At 44.8% G+C, this 27,326-nt stretch overlaps 1 protein-coding gene across 9 annotated transcripts in view; it reads left to right on the forward strand.

Annotated features, from left to right (window-relative positions):
* ELAVL4 (ELAV like RNA binding protein 4) overlaps positions 1-27,326 on the forward strand; it is a 140,018-nt gene that overhangs the window by 21,917 nt on the left and 90,775 nt on the right. The window contains exon 3 of one of the 9 annotated variants that reach the window (XM_072649387.1): positions 5,644-5,817. The exons of 5 other annotated variants lie outside the window; for them this stretch is intronic. Coding sequence is in view for 2 of the 4 variants with exons in the window: in XM_072649382.1 (XP_072505483.1) it covers positions 11,280-11,327 (48 nt within the window). In the remaining 2 variants the exon portion in view is untranslated. Of the gene's footprint in view, positions 1-5,643; positions 5,818-11,035; positions 11,328-11,531; positions 11,622-27,326 lie in introns of those variants that run through there. 3 more of the 9 variants (XM_072649382.1, XM_072649383.1, XM_072649388.1) reach the window with 3 other exon arrangements.

Below are 27,326 nucleotides of genomic sequence, written 5' to 3' on the forward strand. Positions count from 1 at the left end.
ACTGGCAGCATCTCCAGAGTGAGAAAGCCTTCAGGGTGTCCGTGAAAGAATCCATCGAGTCAGGCAGGAGCTGAGCCAGGGCAGACCGTAAGCATGGCAGGTGAGGAATCTAAATGGTGATTATGTCCCACAAGTCTTGTTCTCAGGCTAAATAGACATCTCCATTTGCTTCGACTTTTATATAGCATGGACCTTCACCATGTGGTTACTTTCAGGGCTCTATATCAGGAGTGTGCTAGCATAAATGTTTAACAGTCAACTCTGTGAAAAAGAAAATGTTCCCAGGAAACACTTTCAAGTTTAATCTGCATCATAGCATTTTCTTCAGCACTTTCCTAAGTCTAAATAATCAGCCAAACAATAAATCAAGCCTGACTTGTAGCATTTGCTGATTTCCAAAGTACAAATGTTCATACTACAAATTTAACAATCATCCCCTTCCTTTCAGCTCTTTTTTGTTCAATACTCACATGTAGCTTATCACTCTGTCTCCTGAACTTCAGTGTCTAGAACCGAACCAAATGCTCCACATATCTCCTGATCTGGGAAGGAAAGAGTTAGTTAGTCAGTTAACAGTCAGCAAGCATTTATTAAGCACCTACTGTATGCCAGGCACTGTACTGTCAAAAATATACCCTTGTCTGTCCTGCACCCTCTTGATAAAGCCTGCTTCCGTGTTCTTTTTAGGACACCACATTGGATTTGCATTCTATGAAAGCCATTGTATCTATTTTTTCACAAAATACTCTCCATTCTTGTTAGAGGTGGCACTACAGATAGGGTGTTGAACCTAGAGTCAGGAAGACCTGAGTTTGAATTCGACATCAGGCACTTATTAGCTGTGTGTTCCTGGGCAAGTCACTAAGCTGCTTTCTGCCTTAGTTTCCTCATCTGTAAAATGAGAATAATACTACCACCGACATCAGAGGCTTGTTCTGAAGCTAAAAAAAGATAGTATGTTATAAAGTATGTTGCAAAATTTAAAGAGATATTAATGCTAGCAGTAATTATTTTTGCTTTCTCCCATCTGGTGCTTGCATCTTTTGAATCTAATCCAAGAGTAAGACTTTCCTTTGTCCTTACTGTGTCTAATTTTACTATAGTAGTATGATCCCTACCATCACTGCTATATCATGCCTCTCTATACTGGGCTTGTGGTCTGTTTCTGGGATTTCTTCATCTGCTTTCTCTCTGTATACAGATAGTTTGGTGGAAGCCTTGATGGCGTCATGTCTGTTTCTGCCTCCACTGACATTTATCCAAATGTCCTTTGTACGTGTGATTCCCTTAGGAGTATATCTCAACATAGGATGCTATAGACCTCTCCATTAGCTCCTTTTACTGTCCTGTCCTGAATAAGAAAAGGACCACTTTTCAGTGACTGGTTTCATCCCATCTAGTCTTAGGAGGTCATGTTCACTTCCTTGCATTAAGAACCCTAGTTCTTTTGGAGAGATGATGGAGGATGTGACTTTCATTGTTGTTTCTTTCTCATTTTTGTTTTTTCCTTATGACTTCATAGGTGTTTCATCCACTCCTCTTTCTACATTGTGGATTTTCTCTGTGGAATTTAGGTTTGTGAATTTGTATAGTTGTCTTTCTCCCTCCTTTTTTCAATTTAGAGACCTTTTGATTAAGTTTGCAAGACTCCAGGCAAATACAGCGTTATCAGTGCTCTCTCTCAGACCTGTCATTCTCTATTTTAAGCCATGGTCCAAAAGTCATCTTATTTAACTGGTACCCCAAATCCCTTGGATGGAAAAGAAATCCCTTTAGGGTGAGGACTTTTCAAAACATTTTCTAATCTCTTTTATATGATAGTTGCCAAATATTTGTTGAATTGAATTAAGTTGAATGTCATTTTGGGGATATTTGGCACTCGTTTTTCTGTCTTTTGAAATCCTTCAAGTCCTGGCTCTCTTTTCTGTTAAGCCTTCCTTTGCATGAGCACATAGAGGGACTGAGGTTTTAGAGTCCAGATCAGTATTTCCATCATTCATTAATTAAAAGCTCATTAGAGACATGCTAACAAATCTGTTCCATTTTTCTCCTGTTTGTTTTCTTCCTTCTAGTTTTATCTTAAATGTCATTGTTGAGTCATGTCAGTTGTGTCCAACTCCTCATGGGCCCCATTTGGGGTTTTCCCAGCAAAGATACTGGGATGGCTCACCATTTCCTTCTTCACTTTATTTTATAGATGAGGAAACAGACTTGCCCAGGGTCACACAGCTAGTGCACATCTGAGCTGAGTCCTTCTGACTCCAGGGCACTACCCTAACCTAGCTGCCCCATTTATAAATGTATTTAGGGATAATGTACATTTGTTGGTGCTTAGTATTCTTTCTGTGGACCCATTTTCCCCTCTGTCAGTCTTCCCTTCTTTACAAAGTGATATTTCTCATGCTCTTCTGTCGTCTTCCTTTGTATCATTTTGCAGATTTCTTTATATTCTAAACCAGCGCTGCCACATCTCTGTGCCCAGTGAGCAAACAACTGTGTGCTGCCTGTGGCTGTTTCTGGGCTCTAAGCTTCCTTGTTGGAATAGTTCCTTATCACTTCAGCTTCTCCAAGACATGGTGATGGTCCATGTTGATGTTGGTCCCTTTATCTGTTTTCCAGATAAGGTTCTGACAGCTTGTTTAAGTAGGTCAGGTTGTGCTGCGTCTTGTCTTCCTCTCCGTTGAGGCTTTGACCTCTGCTTACTTAACTAGCAGATGCCATGCAGATGGCTGATTTAAAAATGTTTCTCACATTAATAACCAGTTGTTTCTTGTCTAAGGTACACTTGTTTTAATTTTTTGGCAATGTTCTGGGCTCACCATGCCTAACATCTTTTAACGCTTTTCTTGAAGATATCTATAGGAATTTAGGTTTAAAGCTGTTAAGTCCTCTCTGAGCCTCAGTTTCCTTATCTTTAAAATGAAGGAGTAGGAATGAAGCTTCTGAGCCCTTCGCTAACCTTTGTCTTCTTTTTGTTCTGACTTCTTCCGTAATACTGAAATGTGTATCTTTTTGGCCTCCTTTTTGGCGTTGGAGTCACTGAAATATAGGACACCTTGCTTTGTTCTCTGATGTTTTCTCCAGTTCTTCATTTCTGGAACTGATGTTTATGGGTACTCAAGTGGCGCCGATCTTCAGGATACTCTGTCTTTTTTAGTGTTTCCATCCCAAGCCCTGAAAGATGCTGTGATGAAGTGACCCCTCACCCAGCATCTTGTTCTCTTCTGTAAAGTAGGGGTGTTGTACCAGGTGTCCAGTGGAAGGTCCTTTCACCTCTGCATCTGTGATCCCCCAACCCAGTGACGTAGGGCATAAAACAAGGCCAACTCTGCTGACTTCCTTTCAGGTCTTTTCAAGTAAGTACTTCTTTCTTTCCAAAACTGCCACCTACTTCTTTACTTATTTGTTGATTTTTTTGTTTTCATTCGCATCGGTAGGGCTGGTAGTGATAGAATTCCTTTGCTTCAGTAGTGTTTGGACAGCGTGCCCCTTCCCCTCCCTGCCGTATGTATCACCTATTGACAGAGCACAAGGTTGCATGATGGCAAGAGTGGAGAAGTTGGAATAGTCTGAGCCTCATTTTTCTCATCTGTATAATTGGAGTATCTATGCTTGTGTTATAACCAGGAGTAGAGGAGTGAGGACATGCTTTGTAAACTTTTGTGAAGGCAGCAGAGCATAGTGCAGAGAGCCCCAGGCATGGAGGCAGAGGCCCTGGGTTTAAATTCTGCCTCTTTCCTCTTGGCTAAGTAAATTCCCTTCTGTTTCCTATGGGATAGGCCTAGATGTCTTCTAAGGATCCTCCTAGCTCTAAGTCTGTGATCTTACAATGTTTAAAGCTCCATGGAGATGCTATTTATGATCATTCTTGCTGATGTGATGAGATTTGGAGATGGCAATTATAATTAATACCATTTCCCTCTCCATGGAGACTGCTCTTAACCTGAGTCTGTGGTTCAGGCAACTTGAGTCTAGTTCAGATATGTTTCCAAGTCTGTGTGAGAATTTGGGGCCATCAGCTGCCCCTCTCTGGGCCTCAGCTTCCTCTTCCTCTGTAAACTGAGGTAGTCAGACTTGAGCTCTCAGGTTCCTTTTCTTCTTTAGTTTCAGAGACAGTGACCAGAAAAGACAAGAGCATGGGGCCAGGTATCCTCACTCCCATGTCCAGTGTTGTTTCTCCTCACCCTGGGAACTAACACTTTTTTGTGTCCTAGACCCACCCCTTTAGCATCAGGTGAAAAAGCCTGGGGGATAACCCTTCTCAGAACCCAGGTTTTTAAATGCAAGAAATCAAATGCTGAGGTACCATATCATAACTATCAGATTGGCTAGCATGACAAAACAGAAAGATGATAAATGTTGGAGATGTGGGAAAGTTGGAATACTGATTCATTGTTGGTGAACCTGTGAGCCGAAACAACCACTCTGGAGAGCAATTTGGAACTGTGCCCAAAGGGCAACAAAAGTGTACATATCCTTTGATCCAGCTTCTAGGACTGTATACCCAAGAGATCATAAAAATAGGAAAGGATCCCACATATACAAAAATATTTACAGCAGCTCTCTTTGTGGTGGCCAAAAACTGGAAATCAAGGGGATGCCCATCCATTGGGGAATGGCTAAACAAGTTGTGGTACATGAATGTAATGGAATACTATTGTGCTGTAAGAAGTGATGAACAGAAAGACTTCAGAGAGGCCTGGAAGGACTTATATGATCTAATGCTGAGGGAAAGGAGCAGAACCAGGAGAACTGTGTACACAGCAACAACCACAGTGTGTGAGGAATTTTTCTGGTAGACTTAGTACTTCACAGCAATTCAAGGACCTAAAAAATTCCTGGTGGACTCATGAGGCAAAATGCCTTCCAGATCTAGAGAAAGAATTATGAAATTGGATCACAGAATGAAGCAGATCATTTTCCCTTGTGTTATGTTTTGTTTTGTTTTATGGTTTCTTCCATTCATTTTAATTTTTCTATGCAACATGACTAAGGTGAAAATGTGTTCTATATAAGATTGTACATTGTCTTGAGTAGGGAGTGGGGAGGGAAAAATGATGAAAGAGGGGACAAAAATCTAAGATGTGTGAAAGTAAATACTGGAAACATAAAATAATTATAAAAAAAGAAATCAAATACTTAGGATTACAAAGGAAACCAGTTATAGTGGAATGTTGTTGTTTGGTCGTTTTTCAGCCATGTCCAACTCTATGGTCCTACTTGAGGTTTTCTTGGCAAAGATACTGGAGAGGTTTGCCATTTCCTTTTGTAGCTCATTTTACAGATGAGGACACTGAGGCAAACAGGGCAAAGTGACTTGCCCAAGGTCACACATCTGGAAAGTGTCTGATGCTGTATTTGAACTCAGATCTTCCTCATTCCAAGCCGAGTGTTCTCAATAAGGATACAAACACAAAAAACACATCACTCCCTGCTCCTAAGGGAGGGATGCTTCCAGCATGTAGAATGCATTCCTTGTGATCAACTTCAGCTAAGGCATGACTTTCTTAGGATCATGGGATTTAGAAATTGGGAAGACCTTAAAAGTCAATCTTGTCCATGTATTTTACATATGAGGAAACTGAGGCCCGAGTTAAGGGACTTGGCCAAGGGCCTTGGAAACCCAATCCCTTCCTTTTACAGATGAGGAAATGGAGGGCTGAGGAGATGGAGTGAGTTGTCCAGGACACAGGCAGGGGCTTTCAGAGCCAGGAATCCAACCCCAGTTCTCAACGTCCAGGTCTTACTGGGGAGCCGAGATCCACCTGCCATCTTGGAGGAGTTCCATTGCAAAGTGACGCATCACTGAGGGATGAGGCAAGTTACTCTGTCGTCCGTCCATTTGTAGATCTGCATTTTTGTCATTTCAAACAAACCACTGGGATGCAAGTGACAGGTACCCAGCTTGTGCCTTCTCTTTGCTTCTTTACTCATAGAGTCAGAGTGGTGGTGGGGTGGAAGGTGATGGTACGATGGACTTGGAGTCTGGAAGACACTGATTTAAATCCCAATAGTTCTGTGTGTGTGTGTGTGTGTGTGTGTGTATGTGTGTGTGTGAGAGAGAGAGAGAGAGAGAGAGAGAGAGAGAGAGAGAGAGAGAGAGAGAGAGAGAGAGAGAATTCTAAGTGAGAGGATCACTGAGAAATGGAGAAAGCTTTGACCCTTGGGTTAGGACCTGGCTTACCCTCCTTCCTGCTCTGTGACCCTGGGAAAGTCCTTTGACCTCTCAAACCCTATTTCTTCATCTCTAAAATGAGTGATTCTGTGTTTCTTCTGACTCGCAAGGCAATTGAAAGAATCAAAGAGAGGGATCAAGAAGGAGGCTTGTGATTTCATTCATAGGGGAAATCCCAGATGAGGAAAATCCCTCCGCTGGTGCATGTTGGCACCAAATCTGCAAGTCTTTGGGGGCTGCCTGGAGCAACTTCCCCTAGGACCACAGTGCCAGGAGGGGCCCAAGACAGGGCCTGATCTTCAGCCTTCCTGGCCCCAAGGCCAGCTCTTAGGGCCAACATTTTATAGATGAGTATGTATTTTGAGCAGTGTTTTAGGAAATACATCTGAAGTGATTTGCGAACCTTAAAGCCCTATATCAGTATTAGCAATTATTATTAACATTAATTAATATATGAAATAATAATAAGGTGTTAAGAGTTGACTTACAAAGGATTATGGTTTCTGAAAGGTCCAGGTCCAGGTGTGTGCCCCTTCTCCCCTCCCACTTTTTTTTGGGGGGGTGGTGAGGCAGTTTGGGTTAAGTGACTTACCCAGGGTCACACAGCTGGTCCTTGTCTGAGGCCAGATTTGAACATTTGGACCTCCTGACTGCAGGCCTGGCGCTCCACCCCCTGCACCACCCAGCTGCCCATCCCTGCTCACTTCTTATACCTTCTTCCTATATGGGAATAAATCTTGAGGTTTTCAAAATAAGTCTTTAGGCATCTGAGAAATGATCTGTGTTAGTGGGAGTGTTTTCCTGGTGACCAGAAGACTGGAAGTGGGGGTGGGAATAGGATGATGCTGTTGTGTTTTTATCCGTATCTGAAGGGCTATCATTTGGTATAGGAATGGCCCTGGAGGTCAGATCCAGAAGCAGTGGGAGGACACTGCAGAGGGGGAGACTGAGGCAGAGTCTAAGGAAATGTTGCAAATTTCAGTGGTGAGGATTTTCTTCTCACTGCATTTGTTGTTGAGGAAATTCCTCTGCAGGGGGGTGTGTGTGTGTGTGTCTGTGTCTGTGTGTCTGTGTGTCTGTGTCTTGGACTGGAAACCTCCTGAGGCTCCTTACCACTTTGAAAATCCAGGAGAATTCTCCAGCCAGATCCTGATCTGCCCTTGCCCAAGGCTCAAGGTGTGCATTTTCACAGCCCAGAACATCCACCTATTGTGCAGATGTATATTTTTTGGACACAGCCCCTGTGGGAATTGCATATTTGTTGCAAGGGTTTTGTTCTTTTATTTTTCAATTGGCGAGTTGTTGGGAGGGAGAGAAAATAGATTTTTGTTAAATTGAAAAAATTTAGATTTAATGAAAAAATAATGCTGAAGGATAAATGGACAGTCCAGGTGGGGTTCCCATATTTGTCTGCTCTGATGAGTTCTGGTTAGATAGGCTAAGCATCTATCTGTGCTGTTTTCTGCCCAAAGTTTTGTCCCCCTAAATTTAGGGTCCTCTCTACCTCATCCACTGGGTTCTCAATTATGAGGCAGTTATTTAGGAGGGAGGCAGGTACCCCTTGGACAAGAGAGATTGTCTGTGTCTTTGAGATAGTTCTGTGAAATCTCTAGGGCCTTTTTGGTGTGTCAGAATGACTCATGCTAATTTTGTGTGCTAGGTTGTCTATGGATCTTTATTCCCATTTTATGGATGACTAACCTGAGACTCAGAGAAGGTTTCCCCATTCATTGCCAGATCTGGGATGTGAACTTGGGATTCTCCTTTACTCTAATGCCCCCCTTCATCAGATCCATCAGTAGCTATTTACTTTAAAGTTTGTATCTGAGTTTCTCCATAACATCCCCCCTCCGTTTTCTTCCATTTTCAAATCAAAAGCCTTCAATAGTAATCAAAATACAGAGGTTACCTTGAGATAAACACCGTGACTGCCTTAAATGGTAGGGCCCAGAACTGAACCCCTTACTCCATTCATGGCCTGAGAAGAATAGAGAGGGAGGGGCTTTTCTGAGCCATGATAGGACCAACTGACTCTGCCATGCTGTGAAGACTCCAAGTACCAGCCCTATGATGGATTATGTGTCTCTCCTACCAGATCCAGGCTCAGTGGATGCCAAGTGGGTTATTCAAGAAGATGGCCCACTAGGTTATGATTTGGGGTATACAAAGACTGTTGACTGAAGTGTGAATCAGTGGAGACAGACTTTGTCTTTCTCTGTACCACCATGAAACCTGAGAGCTTTCAAAAATGTGGTTTAGTGGATGAAAACTTTGGGTTTGGAGTCACAGGACAGGGGTCAGTTACCTCCAAGCTCTTGCTTACATGTCATATCAGTGCTTTTGACTGAGTCCTTTCCCTTTCAAGGACCTCGATAAGATGACTGTGTTGGACAGGATGGTCTCCAAGGACCTCCTCATTACAGGCCCAGTGTTCCTACAGAAAAGGAAAAACAAATATTTAAATGAAAAGCAAAGTTTGACCTTTAACCGGATCTTCTTTAAAACGGTCTCGAGGCATGAGACTGTGTTTCTTTGTGCTATTTTCCTTTCCAAGGGATGAGAGCCTGAGCATAGGATGGAGCTGCTTAATCAAGGGCAGGCAGGAAGGGGGAGGGAGAGAAACTGAACCAGAGGGAAATGTCGGGTCAGAGCTGCTGATGACGGTATTTAAATGGTTTTCCGTAATCATATTAGGGGGCAGCGAATGGAATTCTTTATTTCATGGAGGGAAGGACTGTGGGGGGAGGTGGGGAGGGCTGTGCCCAGGTCCCTTCCCAGGAAAAGCTCTGTGGCCACACCCTGTGAAGGAGCTGGCTGGGGCGGAAGGCTCTGGTGCATTGCTAATAGCCTGGAAATGAGGCTTTCTGGAAGGGAAAAAAAAAGTTGTCTCTCTCACAGGCCTGTTTCAGCCACATCCCTCGGCAGATGGCTGGACGGCAGTGGTTTGCTATTGATTGGTTGAATTTGCCTTAGGGTAACAAAAGTACAGGCCATGGTCCTTAAAGATATGTTTCATCTTCTTTTCTTCTTTGTGCGACTGTACATTAGTAAGACCCCCCCATAACATCCCCACTCCGTTTTCTCCCATTTACAAATCAAAAGCCTTCAATAGTAATCAAAATACAGAGGTTACCTTGAGATAAACACCCTTTAAATTATCACCCAGGCAGGCAAACCCGAGAATATTTTATTTACTAGGCTGATTACATTTTAATGTTTGACGAAAGTGACATTTTTTAATTAGTGTTTAAGACATATGGTGAGTGTACAAATTAGCCTATTTCATAGAACTAGAAATGGATGAGAGACTCCCCCCTTCACTGGCTCCCCAGTTAAAAATTGTCACTTGAAACTTAATATATGCAAGGAGGTTAAGCAGTATTAAGTGATGCTGGCTTGACTTTAAGGTGAGGAGAAGCTGGCTCATGGATGTTGCCCGAGTGTGCCAGAAGAAAAGGGCCCTCCTTTGACTGGAGACCCAGGGGGGTGTATTTTGTCCAGTCAAGCAAAAGCCCATGTATCTGGCTTATTTATTTAAAAAAAAACTGGCCCCCCTAGCATCATAAAGCAGAAGAGTGTGTGTGCTTGGTTAAGGAATAAGATTCCTTCTGAACTGAGGGACGGTGACTGTTAACCAGTAATCCTGGGGGCTTCTAGCTGGATGACTCACTTCTGTGTCACTGATCATCTCCTCTTCCATGTGTACCTTTTAAAGGTGGGTCAGCAAATGTCTGGGGAATAGTAAAGGCAGGATGTCAGCAGGCCAGGAAGGATTCTGTACACCAAGTAACTGGAGTCTAGCAATAATTTGGAACAGATGTGAACAGACGTGAGGAGGATGATTTGGAGAAATGGGATGTACCTCTCAGGCAATCCTGGAGAACATATTCTCATTTTAATTTTTTTTTTTTTGGTCATCGGGTAGTGGTGGATATTTTCCTTTTTCCAATATTTGAATTTGTGGGGGGAAGCATGTAGGGAAGGGGGTTAGAATAATGGCATTGGTTTCTTCTTCATTCATTTCTTCTGGTGGACGTCAGGGCATTGGAACTGTTATAGTTCTTTGCTATCTTTCATTTTACACTTTGCCTGCCCCTTCCATACTTGCCCAGATACTATAGGACACTGTCCTGGGATCATCGTACTTGGTACTTAAGTTAAGCATTCATTAGTCATTTATTTGAAAAGCAAACCCCAAAACACTCTTTCTGTGCCAGGTACTGTGCTGTGGAGGTCCAGCCTGGCCTTGCTTGCCCTCAAGGAACTTAAGTGTTCTATGAGGGTGACACACACTCAGACATACTCAAGATAGAAACACAAGGTCACTTGGAAAAACAGTTACCTGCGTCCTTGCACACTCACCTCCATTTTGTCCTCAGTGGAGTGCCTCTGTCTTTCCTGGAACTGGTTTTTCAGAGCGCGTGTAGATGCTGCGCATGTTACACATGTATACACACAGAATGTGCGTATTTTTCATTCCTGTTAGAGGAGGCTTTTGCCAAGGGGTCCTCGACAATTCTGTTCTCTCTGCCCACTGGATTTTTTTGGCTTTCTTTTCCCCTTCCTAATGAATGAAACAGAGAAACCTTGTATCATCTTGTCCTGTGATTCCTAATCAGGGCTCTGGGCAGGTATTTCTTTTCTAATTCGTTTTTTTTCCCCTTGGCATGGGTCAGGGGAAGGGGTGGGGATCCTGTTGACTTAATTTGACAAGACCCAGACATCTTTTGCCTGCCTGGGATTCCAGATTTGCTTTTGGCCCACCTTGTGGCAAGACACTGCTCCAAGGCACCAAGAGAAAGAGGACCCAGGTGCCGCCTTTTGAGACAGTCCCTGCGAATGTTCACGCTGCCCACCTGGTGGTATCCGAGTGAACTGTTACTTCACAGAAGAGTGTCCGGGGCAGGCTGAGCTCCGTGCAAAGCCCACTCGTGCTCCTGGCCTGGCCGCTCCCTGCCTCTCCTGGATGCTCCCATGTGTCCATCCTAGGGAGATGCTCCATCTCCTGCTCCAGGGGGTGAGGGAGAACTGACTGAGCTGTTGCCGCCGGAGTGTTGTGAAAGGCAGCCTTCCCAGTGTTCCTGAAATCTCATTCCGTGGGAAGATGTTTGAAATCAGCCGGACGCTTAATGCTGCCTTGTTAAACACCGAGGTAACATCTCATGCCTCCTGCCTGGGTAGCCTCAGCGTGCTGGGGGTGGGGGGAAGGAGGGAGAAGGGGACCCTTCCCCTTCTTGGTGTGCTTAGGATCAGATTTAATTTATTCTGCCCAAGCAAAGTCTGGAGGAGGCAGAATTGGGGCTTTAGGTTCCTTTTCTTCCTTTGGGAGCTCAGCAGGGATGGGGCTGATCTCTTTCCTTTTTCTTTGCCGTCTCGATTAGTGGCTGCTGCTGCTGCTGCTGCTGCCTAGGACCCTGCCGGGCACAGCTCCCCACTATACGGAGTGGTGAGTTATTCACTCAGGGCTGGCTGCTGTTATAGTCCATCTGGGCTGTGTGTGTGTGTGTGTGTGTGTGTGTGTGTGTGTGTGTGTGTGTGTGAGAGAGAGAGAGAGAGAGAGAGAGAGAGAGAGAGAGAGAGAGAGAGAGAGAGACAGACAGAGAGAGAGAGACAGACAGAGAGAGAGAGACAGAGAGAGAGAGAGAGGGCGCCGGACGGCTGGCAGCTCCCAATGCTAAGATATCCGTATCCCCTGGGAGGTCTTCGTGGTGGTGAGGGGCTCACTAGTAGACCTCGCCATCTCAGGGACCCTGTCGGCACTAATGAGTCCAGAAACTGCTCATTTCTGGTAAGCAAAGAGCAATCCAGACCCAACCCCCCCCCCATCCCAACCCCCCACTCCTCTAGTTATTTCATTTTCACTTGGGCTTGATTGCTTGAAGACAAGTTTTCTTCCTGATGTTGGAAGATTGGGGTGGGGGTGTGGGGTATGGAATGCCATCTGAGAGACTTGATTCCTGTGATAATCTGTTGAGATTCGGATGCTTTACCAATGTCATAGCGCTGAGATGTAGCGGTCAGCACTTTGCTCCCAGAGATGAATGGTCCTATTGGAAATCCGATAATAAGGTTGACTTTTCTCAACAATGGGATTCTGCCTTTGTCCTTAGAGAAAAGACCTCAGAGGATGCTTAGGGCATTTGTTTTAGGATTCCAGAGAGAGACTAGAGACTGGGGATGTTTCTGGAGCCAAGATAAGGCCTTGGGCAAAGTGCATCTGCCATTAAGGCATACTTGATAATGCTTCAGAGAAGTGACTGGAACGTCTCCGGCTGGACCTGTGGTTAATTTTTATATCTCCTGCTTGAAGGGTGTGGAGGCTGGGAGGACCAAGGAAAAGAGGACCTTTTCATTGCCTTCTTTATTTTTAATAACCTCTGTAGAAATACGGACCAAACACTTTTTGTCAAGCAAACGGCTTTTCTCAAGGGGTTTGTGAGTATTGTTTCTGGGGCTTGTACCCCGCAATATTTTAACACTGGCCAGGTCATACTTGTGCTCATGAGACTTTTGTTGGCGTGTCAGGGAGCAGATATGTATTGTTTTTGTACACATAATGAAACCACGTAGACCAGGGAACCCACAAATGCATCTTTGGCCCTGCCCAGTTCAGCAAATATTGAAAAAACTCAAGTGACTCTCGGTGCCCTTCAGTTGGAAGCTGAGTTGGTCACCTGGAAATCAGACTGTGCTCTATTTTTTCCACCTGAAGCAGCTGTCAGTTTAACATTTTATGTGTTCTGATTCCTTGTGTTTTTATTTTGAGCAGTGTGATTTGTTTAAATACAGGGGGGAAACCCACAAGTACACACACACACACACACACACACACACACACACGAGAGAAATATTCACGCACCAACACGTACAGATATAAGCACATGGTTCTATAGTCTGCCTGAAGGAGTCTCGTGTTTCTGGTATTTGCGCTCCTGATCTCATACCACAGACCTAATACTTGTAATTAGGAAAATCAGTTTGTCCTTCATGGCAGGAAGCCATGAACTTGAAGCCCACTGGTAACCTTTTCTCTAGGATTTCAACCAGAGTGAACCTTGGTGCTATCTTTGAGAATATTTGTGACCTGGGTTTATTTCTTAGTAAACTTATTGACTCCAAAGGGGAGATATTTCTAGGGGAGACAGTCACCCACCAAGATTAGCAGCTGCACCAGCCAGCCAGGCCAGGGCAGGTGCACTGAGTGTGTATTCTGGGCATACCAACTCTGTGTGTATGTGTGTGTATGTAATCAGTGTGGAGCCTTGATAGGCCCTTGTGAACAGCAATGGGGGGCAAGGGACACATTGCCTCTCCTAATCTAGAGCAGTGAAAAGACCCCCGTCCAGTTTGTGTCCAGGTTTGCAGCTTGCGACGGTCTCAGAGGGTACCGCTGCTGTTGTCTGTCAGGTGGGTCCAGGCCAAGAGAAGGAGGGGCATGGTCATGCCAGTTAGGTCCCTTCCAGAGTTGAGAAGTAATTCCATTAAAATAAGTCGTTCATCATTTTCTCTTCGCTAGAAAGAAGGAACAATGCAGTGAGATAGGCGAGTGAGTCTGCACAGCTGCTCTCCCCACCCCCACCCCACCCCCTTCCATTAAGAAAATCACTCTCAGCCCTAAAGTTCCTTAGGCAGATCCCAGAGTAGCAGTGGGGGAGGGGGGACATCTTGAAGTTGCCTTCTTCTAGAAATGCCAGCTCAGGTCCCCCCACTCTAGACAGAACAGGCATCTCCATAGTCCAACCAGTGATACTGAGCAACCCCAGTTAAGGTTCTGTTGTGTTTTGAAGCCATCAGCCATACAGCTGAGAAGAAAGCCACTGGACAGGCTGAAAAAACAGGCATCAGCATGGGGAGTGGATGGAGGAACCCCTGGACTGTCCAGGGGAGGAAGGTAGGAGACGAAGGTTTGCAGACGGCCACGGGTGACTTGCCCTTGTGGGGAGTGCCTGGATGGGGAGGGAGGAGATAGGTCAAAAAAAAAGATACATGCATGGATGTTGTTGCTTTCAGCTGGGCCTTAATTACTAGACACACGAAGCAGTTCAGAAATGTGGTCTCTGTTGTTGTAGAGGTCAGCGAATCATTAACATCGTCAATCTGGCAGGAGCTAATTTAAATAGCGCCTGATGCTTCAACGCCTCCCTCGGTCTCCCTAGCCAATGGGCGCTGGGCTCTGGCTGACAGATGGTCCCATAAATGGATGTAAAAAGGAGAGGCTGGAAGCCAATTTTCAGCGAGGCTCTCTATTCAGTTCTTACCTACATCCTAGAATTGGGGGGCTCTGAACACACGGCGCTTAGCTTTCCTCTTTCCTCTTTTTTTTTTTTTTGGCCTTTTTTTTAAACCCTCCCCCTCATTAAAAAAAAAATTGTGATTGACTACATTAATGTCCGCACTTTGCTTTGTGGATCAGAAATAATCCTATTAATTGTAATAAACCTGAAACCTTTGCAAATTCTGAGAGGAATTGAAGCCCCGCGCGACCCAATATTTGCCTCTAAGAATGGTGATGGTAGGTATTGGTAAATTTATATTCTTTGTTTGTGTGACTGCAGTTTAAAGGGAAAAGAAGCCTGTCTGTCTACACCCTCAGCCAGCCTTCTGTTCGTGCTGGGTTTTTACTTTCTGTTGGTTCCTCTTTCATTGACTAGCTCCTTGGTGTGTGGATGGTGTCGGCATATCCAGTAAGGAAGGGCAGCCTGGGGGTGATAGTCGCTAAGTCGTTTATTTTTTAAGGTCATTGTGATTTGCTTTTTTTTCATTCTCAAAATAAGGTGGAGGGGGTGGGTGGGAAAAGCCGCTGCTTTCTTCAGAGAGCTCAGTAAAAATGGAAAGGCTGAACCAAGGGATTTTTTTTTTTTTAATTTTAGGTTGAAAAAGGGTGTGTGGATGTGTGTTTGAGATTTTTTTAGTGGGAGTGGGGGGTGGGGTGAGGTGAGTGTCAGGTTTTGGGTCTCATCTACATTTTGGCACAGAAAATGTAGACCTTTTTCACCCAAGACCTGGCGCTGTGGGCAGTGGCATTTGGCTGGACTGCGCAGAGGGCATAGGAGGGTGGGCAGGGAGGGCAATCTCTCTGGGCTTGGGTAAATGCTGCATATTGTATTTCAAAGAGTCCCCTGTCATGACCTCATAAAAAGGAGGAGGAGGCATGCATGTGTCGCGGAGCCTGGCGTGTGTGGGGATGGGTGGCTTCGCCGGGCGGGCAGCAGGGCGTTTGGAAGGAATGCCAGCTTTTACGTAACGTTCTCTTTGCTCCTGACACCGTGCGAGGGTCCATCTTCCCGTCACGGATGGAGTGGAGTGGCTTAAATATGGTAAGTGAATGGGCTGGAGGTTGCGTGGTGGTGCTGGGGCGGGGGACACGCGTGTCCGTGTGTGTGTATCCGTGTGCGTGTAGGTGTGTAGAGGGGGAGCGATGGGTTGTGGATCTTAGATGGCTTGTCAGGTCACCCAATTGTGTCTTTCCACAAGCATCCTAAAAGACAGGGAAATATGGACCTGGATACAATGGCAGTGCCTACTCATACTCTCTCTCTCTCTCCCTCCCTCCCTCCCTCCCTCTCTCCCTCTCTCCCTCTCTCCCTCTTTCCCTCTTTCCCTCTTTCCCTCTTTCCCTCTCCCCCTCTCTCTCTCTCCCTCTCTCTCTCCCTCTCCCTCACACACACACACGCACACACACACACACACACACACACACACACACACACATACACGCGCACACACACGCGCGCGCGCACACACACCCTCTCCCTGTTTCTCTTTCTCCTTTTCTCTCTCCATCTCTTCCAATGAACACACTCTCCAGTCAAGCTTAGACTGGTGCCTGTGACAGTCACTATGTCCTGGAGCTTGCTGAGGTCTTCTAGATTCGGGTTCCTCAATCCTTCATACATCCCGCCATGACTGATGGTCTAAGTGACCTGTGCATCCCTTCCCCCAAGTGCATGCTAGGAAAAGAGGAAGGATGGGGTGGGGTGGGGGTTCTTTTGGTAGAATCAGACAAGACTGTGAAGGAAGGTTGTTTGCTATGGAGGGGGGGGGCTAGTCCAAAAATCCCTTTCTTGCCAGAGTAGTAAGTCTATTTTTGGTGCCTCCTTTTCTGAACAAGAAATCGGAGACTCCCCTCTCACTCCCATCTTATGCATCCCCCCCACCCCCAGATCCTTAAAGAAGCTCTTCAGACTAATAAATGTCAGAGCTTGAGGTGGGAATGGAAAGGGGAAAATGTTGGAAATTCATCTATCCGTGGCCTGAATATTGAACCCCCCCTCAGACAAGTGCCCGTCAGACCCTGGCCCCGGCTGGCTTGTGGGTGGGTGCTGGGGTCTCCCTCCCCTTCTGGAGGCTGCCTTTGTCTTCCTGCTTGTTGTGATGGGTGTAAAACAAACAAGATTAGACTGAGCGGCCCGCTGAAAGCCATCTCTGGGAGGAAGAGAGAATGAAAGGTTGCCGGGGAAACAGGCATCGGGGAAGCCAAGGAGGGGGAGCAGGTGGTTGTCGTGTGAGAAGACTGCAAACAGTGTCGGAAACCGGGGGGCGGGGGCCCCTCGATTCCCTGGCCACAAAGCCGGCCCTCACAACTTTAATTATTCCCTATAAAGAGGTGTTAATTACATTTCTGACTGCTATACGCTGATTTCCAGAAATCTATTTTTAAGCATCTGTTCGCTTGCCTCTCTCTGTTTAAGGGGGGGGGGGAGGAAAAAAGGGAGAATGGAGGGAAGGGAGAAGGGAATCTTCTTTTTCCAGCCCCCCTTCCCCACGCTTTTCCTTGCTGCAAATTGTACGTGTAAAAAATGGCAAGGAGGAAAAAAATGTAAATTATATTGAATGAAGTTGACAGCAGCGTAATCGGGAAGTTGCCTGGCTGATTGTGCCTGCAAATCATTTCTTAGAAATTTCCAGCAAATGTTGTCCCTCAGAGAGCAGGAGGGAGGTAGAGATTAGGTCTGGAGGGATCAGGGGATTTTTTTTTTAACTTGGAAAAGGCAGGTGGTAATGTGGAAAGGTAATCATTTCAGGACCATCTCATCTTTTCTCTGACGGTCTATTTGCTCATAGAAATTGCAAAAAAAAAAAAAAAAATCTATTTCCGTATAAATCTTTGTCCTTTCCCCCCTTGGCTTGTCTTCATTTCTAAGCTCCGCAGTGATCTCTTCTCCTGGTCGCTCTCCATTGGGCTGAGGTGCTGATTTATCAGCTTCCGAGTCTTGCAAGCGGCAAAACTGGTCTTTATAAAACAAACAAGCAGAGATGGCTATTTGTGAGTGTCTCGAGTAGCAGGGGCACAGGTGGGCACTCTGGCACATGCATCCATCCACACTCAGAGTTGGTGTGATCTAGCCCAAGTCCCTTCCTTCCACGATGGTGGGTACTGGTGGCTCCCGAAGGTGTGGTAGGCACTTAGATGGGGAATGGATGACGGTGGTAGAGAGGACGGGGGCTGGTGGTGCTGGTGAGGCTCTTTCCCTTCCAGTCACTTAAAGGAGGGTTAGCTGGGCACTCGGCCTTTCTCAAGAGGGAAAGGTGGGAATGGCCATCACAGCTTTCGTGGCTTTTAGATGAAAGGGGGAGGATATGGGTACGTGGATATTACGAGAAATGGAAGCTTTCACATTCCCTGTCCTCATCTTCCCTTCAGCTCTTTTCTCAATGAGATTTCTGCGTTAGATCTTTTGCGGGGACAGAATGACAGAGGTTGTTTTTTTCTTTTTTTAAACTTTCAGGGTCCAAACTGTCATTTCTTCCCTCAACAAGGCATAAAATAGATGTTTCAGTCCCACCTAAACCCTGATTCTGTGTTTTAATTTCAGAAACTTCTACTCCCTGCCCACTAGGCTTTTTGAAAGATGTTGGATCCTTTGGGCTTCCTTAGAAAATGCCCATCAATGAAGGTTTAGTTTTATTTCCATGAATTATTTTGATATTTTTATTTTGTGTGGGGCACTGGAGAAAAATGGAAAACTCATTTCAGGGACTGTCATTTGGGTTCAGGTTGTAACAAAGGCACGTGTTTCCACTACTGATCTTTGTCCTTCCTTTGTCTTAAAAATGCCCCTCTCTGCTATCTATGGGTGGTAAGCTAACACAGAGGGCTGTTTCCTAAGTGGAAAGTCTGGCTAGGAATATTTCTCGAGTAGTTTTGAGGATTGTGAATTTTGGGATCTCAGAGAAAACATGGCATAATCACTCAACCCAGAGACGCAGGGAATAAATAAACATAAGGGGTTGGGGATGTGGGAGGGGGAACTAATCTGGAAACTCATAGTTTAGGAATAAATGATTTAAAAGAATCATTTGTGTTTTGATTAAAAAGAAATCCCTTAACCATTTGTGACACCCTGCATTCATCCTCTTCTCTCATTCACTTCGACCTTCCTTCCAGCATGGATACAGATAGCCTAACTTGACTTTCTTGGGTTGGATAGCCCCCTTAAAAACTTTTTTCTCTCTTCATGTCAGAATCTTCTCTTTAATTTTTTAAAATTCTGTGAATTTGTGTATGTGTGTATTTGAAAGATGCTGTATCTTTTAAGGGGAAATAATAACCACTAGCCTGAGCGATGAGCATTTAAGGAAAATGTTCTCTGTTGCAGGGCATTGATGATTGTTGATGGGTACAAGTGGCTTTCAGTTCTATTGCTCTACCCTCTCTGTTAGGAATCCTCCAAAAGGAAATGGGAAGCCTAGAAGTCATGGAGTTTTTTAAGGGGTGTTTACAGTGTGCATTGATGCTTCCAAGAGCATTTCTTTCCAGGGGACTAGAGACAGCAGCTTTCAACTTAGAAGTACTTAGCAGCAAGATGGTGACTTGAATGTAAGTTGCTTGAGTTTTAGATTGGTTTAATTCTCTTCCACCTTTATTTATATCTCCTTCAAGTATGTGGAGAAAGCCTACATTTTATCTGCATGCAGAGACTCATGTTCGTAAGCAAGCTGTGTTGGACTCTACCAACTCAGGCCTCACTTAAATTAAAAAAAAAAACCGGACCCCCACACACAAACTCTACAGAAAAGCAAACTGAGAATTTCTGGGTCCCACAAGCAGGGACTGTGTGTGTATGTGTGTGTGTGTGTGTCTGTGTGTGTGAGTGATGGATTACATTGCGCATCTCTGGAGGTGCACTCTTCTTGATAGATCTCCTTGTCTGTTCTGCAATCTGTGACCACCAGACACTTCATTTACATGCTTGGATACATTAAAATGTGTATTTGTTGGTGTACGGTGGGCAGCTGCCGCCAGATATACTCCCCTGCCTTAGTAAATGGTGCAGTGCAGTATTTTTGTTCAATGTCATCAGGGGTTTTTTGGGGAAGGAAGGGGTACAAGAAAGTTTGAACCTTCAGAGCTGGCTACTTTGCCCATTGTCCAGTTGTTTGGCCAGGCCAAACGGAATTTGTCCCATTCTGACACCACAAGAAGCCAGCCTTCCCTCCTCTCAACGTAGCACATGTGTCTATGTATGCGTTTGTGACTTGGTTGACGTGACCAAATATATGTGAGAGTATATGCAAACATACGGGTCCATGTAGATGAAGGTGGAGGGGATGGAGAAGAGATAGTCCTTGCCTATTGGAAGCATCTTCTGATCCCCTCAAAAAGTCATTTATGCTAGAATAGGTAAAACTTCAGAAAGACCAACATGGAAAACACTAAATTAATCCATAAAGCCTTTAGAGTTAAGGAAAGTTAGTACCTTTACCTGCTGCCACCTGAAACTATCCGTGGGCTCAGTGTCAGAGGGTGTGCTATTAATGCCCAAGATGGAAAGCACTTTTGCAGATGAGTGATGGCGTTCCTACCTAAAATGAGAGTCTTGGCTGATGTGGGAGGTTGGGAGAGAAAGGAAAGGAAAGGAGGTTGAAGGGGCATGTGTGTGTGTGTGTGTGTGTGTGTGTGTGTGTGTGTGTGTGTGTGAGATGCATACACACAGCTTGTTTTTTGCTTTTTGTTTTATCCCTTTCTAATTTCTAGATGAGACGTTTATTTTTGGTATCTGTATTTTAGGGACAGAGGTCTTTTTTTAGGTCATTAGCTTTACACTGTCAAAAAGATGGGGGGGCACATTGCCTATTACACATATTAATAATTTGAGATGACTAGAAATGGGAACAGTGATTTGGAAGAAAAGAATATATTTGATGACAGGGGTATGGGATACCCCAAGGATCTAACATGGACTGTGACCAGGCATACATTAGGGCAGCTTACCACCTTCCCTCTTGCCCTGGTCTGTGACCTGGGATACCCAGGTTTGACCCTTTGTCAGTAATGTAATTAAGTATTTAATCAGAGTGTTACTTGTCCATCCCATCCATGTTAGAAATCTAACCACTGGAAATGGTATTTTGGGAGGGATTGAAGCCGCTGGTTTTAGGGTGTGTTCCTCCTGGCCCATAACTAGCTGGGGCATAGATAGGTTAAGCTCCATTCCCCCCAGTTGCTCACCTTGGGAGTCCAGCTCTGCCTGGGCTGGTTGAAATCTGCATGTAAGTGTGTGTCTTCCTCCTTGGGGCTCCACAGCCCAGGGACATCCTTACTTAATTGTTTTCTCTTTGAATTGTGTCTCTTCTGAGTACCGAAGACTGTCTCTTCAATAAAGAAAGTAATATGTGGGAGTCTGGAAGGAATTCTTAGTTCAGTTTGGTTTGAAAAGACAGTGAGAATGATAGGAAATAAGGTCTTCACCATTGTTGTTCTTGGCTTTGTCGGGGTGGTCTTACTTAGCTGATAGTGGAAAATGTGATTTAGGTCTTCATGCTCATCTTTGGAAAAGAATATCAGGGTAGGGTGTAGAAGGCTGCAGAGTTCTGGAGTCCAGCTGGAAGGTGACTGGTGAGCTCTTGCCATGGAAAGTGATATTAACTCTTCACTTTTTTTTAACCATTCAAGATCCTGATCTAAGAAAAAAAATTCATTTTTGAAAAACTGATTTGTATCTAGGTATCTTTATGAGTGTAATGAAGTATGAGAGCCTGTAATGGTAAATGTGCTGCCAAAGATTCCGAAGGAGAAGTTTATTTATGCTGCTGAATTATAGACTTGATCATCTGTTCAGGAAACAAAGTAAGCCCCTGGCAGGCAGACTCTGGGTTGGGTTTTGTTCCCCTTCATCGTTGTTGCTTTAGTGCCTACAGTTCCTACACACAGTAGGCACTTAATAGTGATTGTCAGATTTAAATTTGAACACTTTACTGTCAAGAATACTCTTGCTCCCCATTTAACTGCTCTGTCTTTTCTTCCTCCCTCCCTCTCTTCTTTCTTTTCCTTCCTCCTTCCCTTCCTTCCTTCTTTTCCCTTCTTTCCTACTTTCTTTTCCTCCTTCCTTTTTCTTTCTTCTTTTTCCTTCTTTCTTTCCTCTCTCCCTTCCTTTCTTTGCATTAATTGTATTTTATTGTATTTTACCTTTTTTAAAAAGGTAAGTCAAATGAGAAGACCTAAAATTCTTTACAAACCTTTAAGTACCACATAGATGCTGTAATCCAGTTTCTCACACTTGACCATTTTGAAAATAGAGGCCAGGTTTGTGTCATGTGTATCTGCTAGAACCCTTTGCCCTGTGCCCTCCCTATGGTTACCACTTATAGATGTCTGTCGGTTTTTTGAGCTTTTAAAGTATGCCTAGGATGGTGCTGGGTCAGGGTGAGTGGGGATGGGGTAGACAGAGAAATGTTGGTGCTAGTTTCTGCTCTGACAGGAACCATATCCCTTGGGATAGTAGCGTTAAAGGTTGCTTCTTTTTTTTAAGGCTGTTTAAATTTATGTTCCTCCCTCGTGTCTTTGTCTTAGGAAAAAAAGGTGGTTTGCTAGGCTAGAGATTTTAGTTTGGGACTAGGGGGTCTACTAAAGAATGTGGTTGAGACGTAGGTCAAAGAGAGGAAGAGGACAGTGGAGGCACATACAAGGGTAAGGAGAGCCTCATGGGGCCATCTTATCTAGATTTTGCCCACTTTGTTTGAGGTCTGAATAAGAGCATGAAAATCTCAATCTGTCTTCTGAACACTTTGCCTCTTCAGCTCCACACACCAGAGCTGGGCTTTGTGAGGGAATAATTCCTAATTCAGTTCTTATATGCTTTCTGTAAACCTATGGGAATGCAGGCCCTGGGCTGCTGAGGAGAGGGGGAGGAATTAGATGAAGGAAGAGTTAGGTGGCTGCTGAGGGGCACTCACTGGGCCCTGTCTTGCCCGGCTCAGCTGGAGACAGAGATGTGGAGGGATGTTTCTTTTGGGTTGAACCTCTCTTGGGAGTGGCCCATTGGCCATGACCCTTGTCCCTGTTGTTTTTAGAATCAGACATTTCCCGGTAGATACCGTTTGGATGCGCTCAGTCACCTCTTGTATGATATGCCCTGGTTACATGGGTGAAAGTGTACTTTCTGTACTGCCCTTCATTTACTTGGCAAACGTTTCCTGAACATCTGCCCTGTACCAAGCCCCACACCAGGCACTGCAGGGGATCCAGGAGGAGTTCAACATGGCCCCTGCTCTCAAGGCACACATAGTCTAGCTGAGGAGACAGAGTACATGCTCTCACGTTCTCACACAGAGGCAGAGTGGGATGAGTGAGATGAATATTTTGGCTGTGACCAGTCCTGAAGGTCATTCCACCAAATCACAGAGGGATCCATGACCTGTGTCAGATGGATCTCAGCTCCTTCAACTGGTCCATGTGGAAAATGTGTGTCTGATACAGCAGCACTGGAGACTGTCCCACCTAGTGCCCTGATGTGAGCCAGAATCAGTTTCTAAGGATCTAGTCCTCTTTATACTGCAGAGCTGAATACTTCCCTGTGAGCAGTGTTGCTCTCTAGGTTCTACATGAAAAACAGCAGGCTGGTCTGAGCTGTAGAGAAAAGTGGACCCTTTGAAGAATCCACCTGACATCTCACGCATAAAGGCAGCTCTGCTCATGGCCTTGGGCTTTGGACCATGGAGGCATGGAGGGTAATCTGTCCCTAAGAGTGAAGTAGAAGACCGGAAACTCACGATTCCTGATTTCAACAGAACTTGATGCATTCTTTTTCATGGTGTTTCCCGTTAGGCCTCTGATCGGCATAGAAAATACTGGGCTGGTTGCTCTTTGTCAATATTAATTATCTGCGGCAATCCACGAGGGTGCAGAGAGCACAATTCCCAGAAGCCTGGATTCTCCCTCTAATGCCAAAACAAAAGTGATATTTATGAATAATATTGGAGAAGTTGTCCTTACAGTAACCATTCCCCCGAGGCAGCTTTACATAAACGTGCATTTATTATTCAGGCTATTAAAAGGGATTCCTGAGCTTTTACTCTTTAATTTGGTCTAAAATATGTAAATTGGTTTTATTTTGGAGTTGTTCTGTTTTAGGTGGCTTTGGGGGGGGATAACTTTCGGCTTGATTGTGTTTTAATCTCCTCTGTAGTGGCAAAGGCACAGCAGTTCTGGAATCAACCTGGTTATGGTGATGAGGCTTAGAGAGCACACGCAGATGGGCCTGCTAGCCCCCAGGCTCTCCTGACATCCCACCACGTGGGGCTTGGAAGAATGAGGGGAGATCCAGCTGGAATATATCCTCCACTGTGGCAGGCCTTTGTTCTTAGTGGGCTGTGGCCCACTGAGCCAAAGTGAGTTTCTTTTCTCCAGGCCCAGAAAGGACTTCATGAACTGCCTATGTGTGGTCCGGTTTGCAGGAATAGCTTTTTGTTTCTTCTCTCATCAGAGCAGTTGTGCTTGGAGGGGGGACCCTAATACCCAGAGTGGTCATCAATCACAGATCTAGAACTGGGATGGACCTCAGAGGTCATATTGCTCAACCTTCCTCTTTTATTGATGGGGAAACAGAGTGCCTTCAAGGGGAAATGATTTGCCAAGGTCAGTCAGGTAGCAAGCTGCAGAGGTGGGGTTTGAACCGTGCCTCTGAAACCATTCCATTTCACTTTCCAGGGTATCTATCTGTGTCTCATTCTGGGAAGTGAAACTGTAACATTGACATGATCGCCTTGAAGAGGGTTGGGGGGGGGACATTTTGCTTGAAGGACTAACAAGAAAGACCTGGAGTCTGGGAACTTTTTTAAAAAAATATTGTGATAATTATTTTTTGATGTAAGTTTTTTTCTTTGTAAATCCTCTGCATTTTGTTTTATATCACATTATTTCATATTATGCATTAACAGGGTTCTGAAACTGCTTGGTATCGGAGCAGCTGGGGTATTAGCACAGGCTTCAGCAGACTGCCAGAGGGGTCCAGGACACAAAAGGGGTTAAGAGCTCCTGGATTAGCAAGCAGTTTCTATTTCTCTAATGCTTTAAGGTTTGTGGGATCATCAGTTCAAAGCTGGGAAGGATCTTGGAGAGTGATCTCATTCCCTGAGGACTCTGAACCTCGGAGAGGTGCAGGTCACCTAGCTGGCACCCTAGCTGCTCTGACTCCAAGATCTTTTCTCTTGCTCTGCTACGCTACCAAAGGGAAGGCCCCTGTTTTACAAAGGAGGCGGATGAGCCTCAGAGGGCCCAAGTGTCCAGGACAGGATTCAGATCTGGGCCTTCTAACTCCTTCTGCTGCCATGTGCCTCCTACCCACTGGCAGCAACCCCTGGAGCTTCCTCTTGGGCTCTCTTAAGGGGCCTTTGGGGCATCCTTCAGAATTTGGCATTTTGCTCAATGATTTCCAGAGCTGGGTTTATGGTTAGCTCAGGATTTCCTAACTGGAGGTGGGGGAAAAAGTTGAAATATATTTTTTTCCATTGTGATTTTCTGGGCCATGACTGTCACTTTGCCAGCCTGACAGTGAGACTATCACTGCATTGAGTCGTCAGCTAGAGAGTGGAGGGGTGGAGGGGAGAAGCCTCTCAGGCTAAGCTGAGGTCACCTTCCTGTGCCCCATCAGACTAACTGCCAAGGGCCATCCCCCATTTCACCGGCAGGGAAACCAAGGCCCAGAGAAGCAATGGTACCCTTCTGAGGTCACACTGCTAGTGGTTTGTGTCTCTGAAATGTATAGTTGGTTTTACAGTATTTTATTCACCAAGGTGGAGACCCTCAGAACCATCAGTAAGTGTTGATTTTAACTAAGTTAGAAGGCTCAAGTTCAAGTCCGGGTATTCTCTGTGGACTTGGGTAGGTCCTGTTCTGGTTCTGAACCTCAGTTTTCTTAGCTGAAAAGTGAGGTTGGACCTCATCAGGTATTCTGAATCTTTTTTGGTGTCAACTCTCATGTCTGTTGAAACCTAGGGACCCACCCCTCAGAATAATCTTCTTAAATGCATAATGTGAAATACAGAGGTTTCCACAGTAAAGCAATTACATGGAAACAGTTATCCAAATAACTTATATAATGAAGTTATAATAAGTTAATAAAGTTAATAAATTCCCAGACCCCAACTTAATAATCAAGCCCTGGATGCCAGATGATCTCAAAGCTTGATTTCTAGAAGTGTGGGCTTCAATGTTTTCCTTGAGGGGCCTTTTCATTCTCCCTTTCCTTCTATGTCTTAGCTAACCTCCTACCTCTGATTCTTTACTCATGTCATTTTGTAGGATGGTCATTATTGCATTTTTGAATTTTTATTTTTTATCCCCAGTACCTGATACATAGTAGGTGCTTAATAAATGCTTGATGAATTGAATTCACACATTTTTCTCCCATTGAATTTCTCTATCTTTTAGAACTCATTTCAAATGCCAAGCTTTCTCTGGTTGCCTTGGGCCAGCTAGTTGGCACAGTGGATAGAGCATTAGACCTGAAGTCAATAAGACTTGAATTCAAATCTAGCTTCAGATACTCAGTAGTTGTGTGACTCTGGCAAACTCACTTCACCTCTGTTTGCTTCAGTTTCCTCAACTGTAAAATGCAGATAATATTAATAAAAATGTCCAGATTTCTTGCCGGAGAGGGTTTGTTCAGAGGCCCAGATATTGGCAAAACCCTTGACAAAAATCACTTCCATCATCTTCATTCTGATCCTCAGAGGGTAACTTTGGGTAGTACGATATCTTCCTTTGGGGCTGATCTTTTCACATCCTGTGAATTCCATGGGGACTGAGTCTGTATCTTGTCTTGGTGTTACAATTCCCTCAGAGCCAGGCTCTGAGGCATTTAATAAATGGTGCAGCATTTGATGGGGTCTCCCTTCACTCAGGACTGCTGTCTTCAGAGTGGAGAGGGAAGTTGGAACAGTTGGTGAAGGACCAAAAATGGCTTAATGAGATTTTTTTCCAAACTTTCCACCATTTTCCTTCTCATGCTTGGGCCATGCTGAATGATGGATTGTCACAGCAGTCTAGAGAGCTGGAGAGGCAAACGGCCCTATTGACTGATGAGTTGCTCTAGATATGTGTAAGATCCTGATTGGAGATGGGTTGCCTACTGTTTGCTGTTAGGGAGGGGCCTGGGAGAAGAGACCAGGCTGGGGAAACTGATGGCCAGGTAGCCAGAGGATTTGTCCAGCTGTTCTTCTTACATATTTTGGGAGTGGGGGTTAGGGGAAACATCAGGGAGGAGAGGGGTGTTAGGTCTTGCTTGATCTTTACAAAACCTTTGTTTGAAGCATGTTATACAAATTCACCAGATAGTGCTAGATTTGTATGTGTCGCTAACGTTGGTGAGGGCAGAGGAATCTTTGGCACCTCCCAGAAATGGCTTGAGATTCAGACGGAAAGAGATGAAATTAGGTTTAGCCTTTGAAAAGAGTAATGCTAATAACTGGGGAGGGGGGAGGTGCAAGGACACCTCTGCATAAGAGGAAGGAAAACTCTTTTTTCTATCTTTACCTATAATTCCTCAGCCTTTGGTGGAATGGCCAGGTGCCATTTTCTATTCCCTGATTTTTTTAAAGCCCTTTATGGGGTGCAGAAGATCTTGCCCAGATCTGTCCTCTGATACTCTGAATTTGAGAGTCTTCCTGGTGGATCCCAAGCTTTCTCTGAGATTCTTAAAATAGCTTTTTAGTCTGAAGTTGCCACCCTGATGACCTTTAGTGCACCTGGAAGAACTTAGTTGGATTAGAATGGAGTTCCCAGTAGGAAAATCAAGCCCTGTATTTGGTTTAAGAGATAGTTGTCTAGGAACTTAGATGGAAGGGTCTTAGTTAGTCCAATCTTCTCATTTTACAGTTGAGAAGACTGAGTCCTAGAGAGGGAAGGTGACCCACCCAAGGTTACACAGGT

This window comes from Notamacropus eugenii, chromosome 2 (genome assembly GCF_028372415.1).
Source record: "Notamacropus eugenii isolate mMacEug1 chromosome 2, mMacEug1.pri_v2, whole genome shotgun sequence".
Taxonomy (NCBI): domain Eukaryota; kingdom Metazoa; phylum Chordata; class Mammalia; order Diprotodontia; family Macropodidae; genus Notamacropus; species Notamacropus eugenii.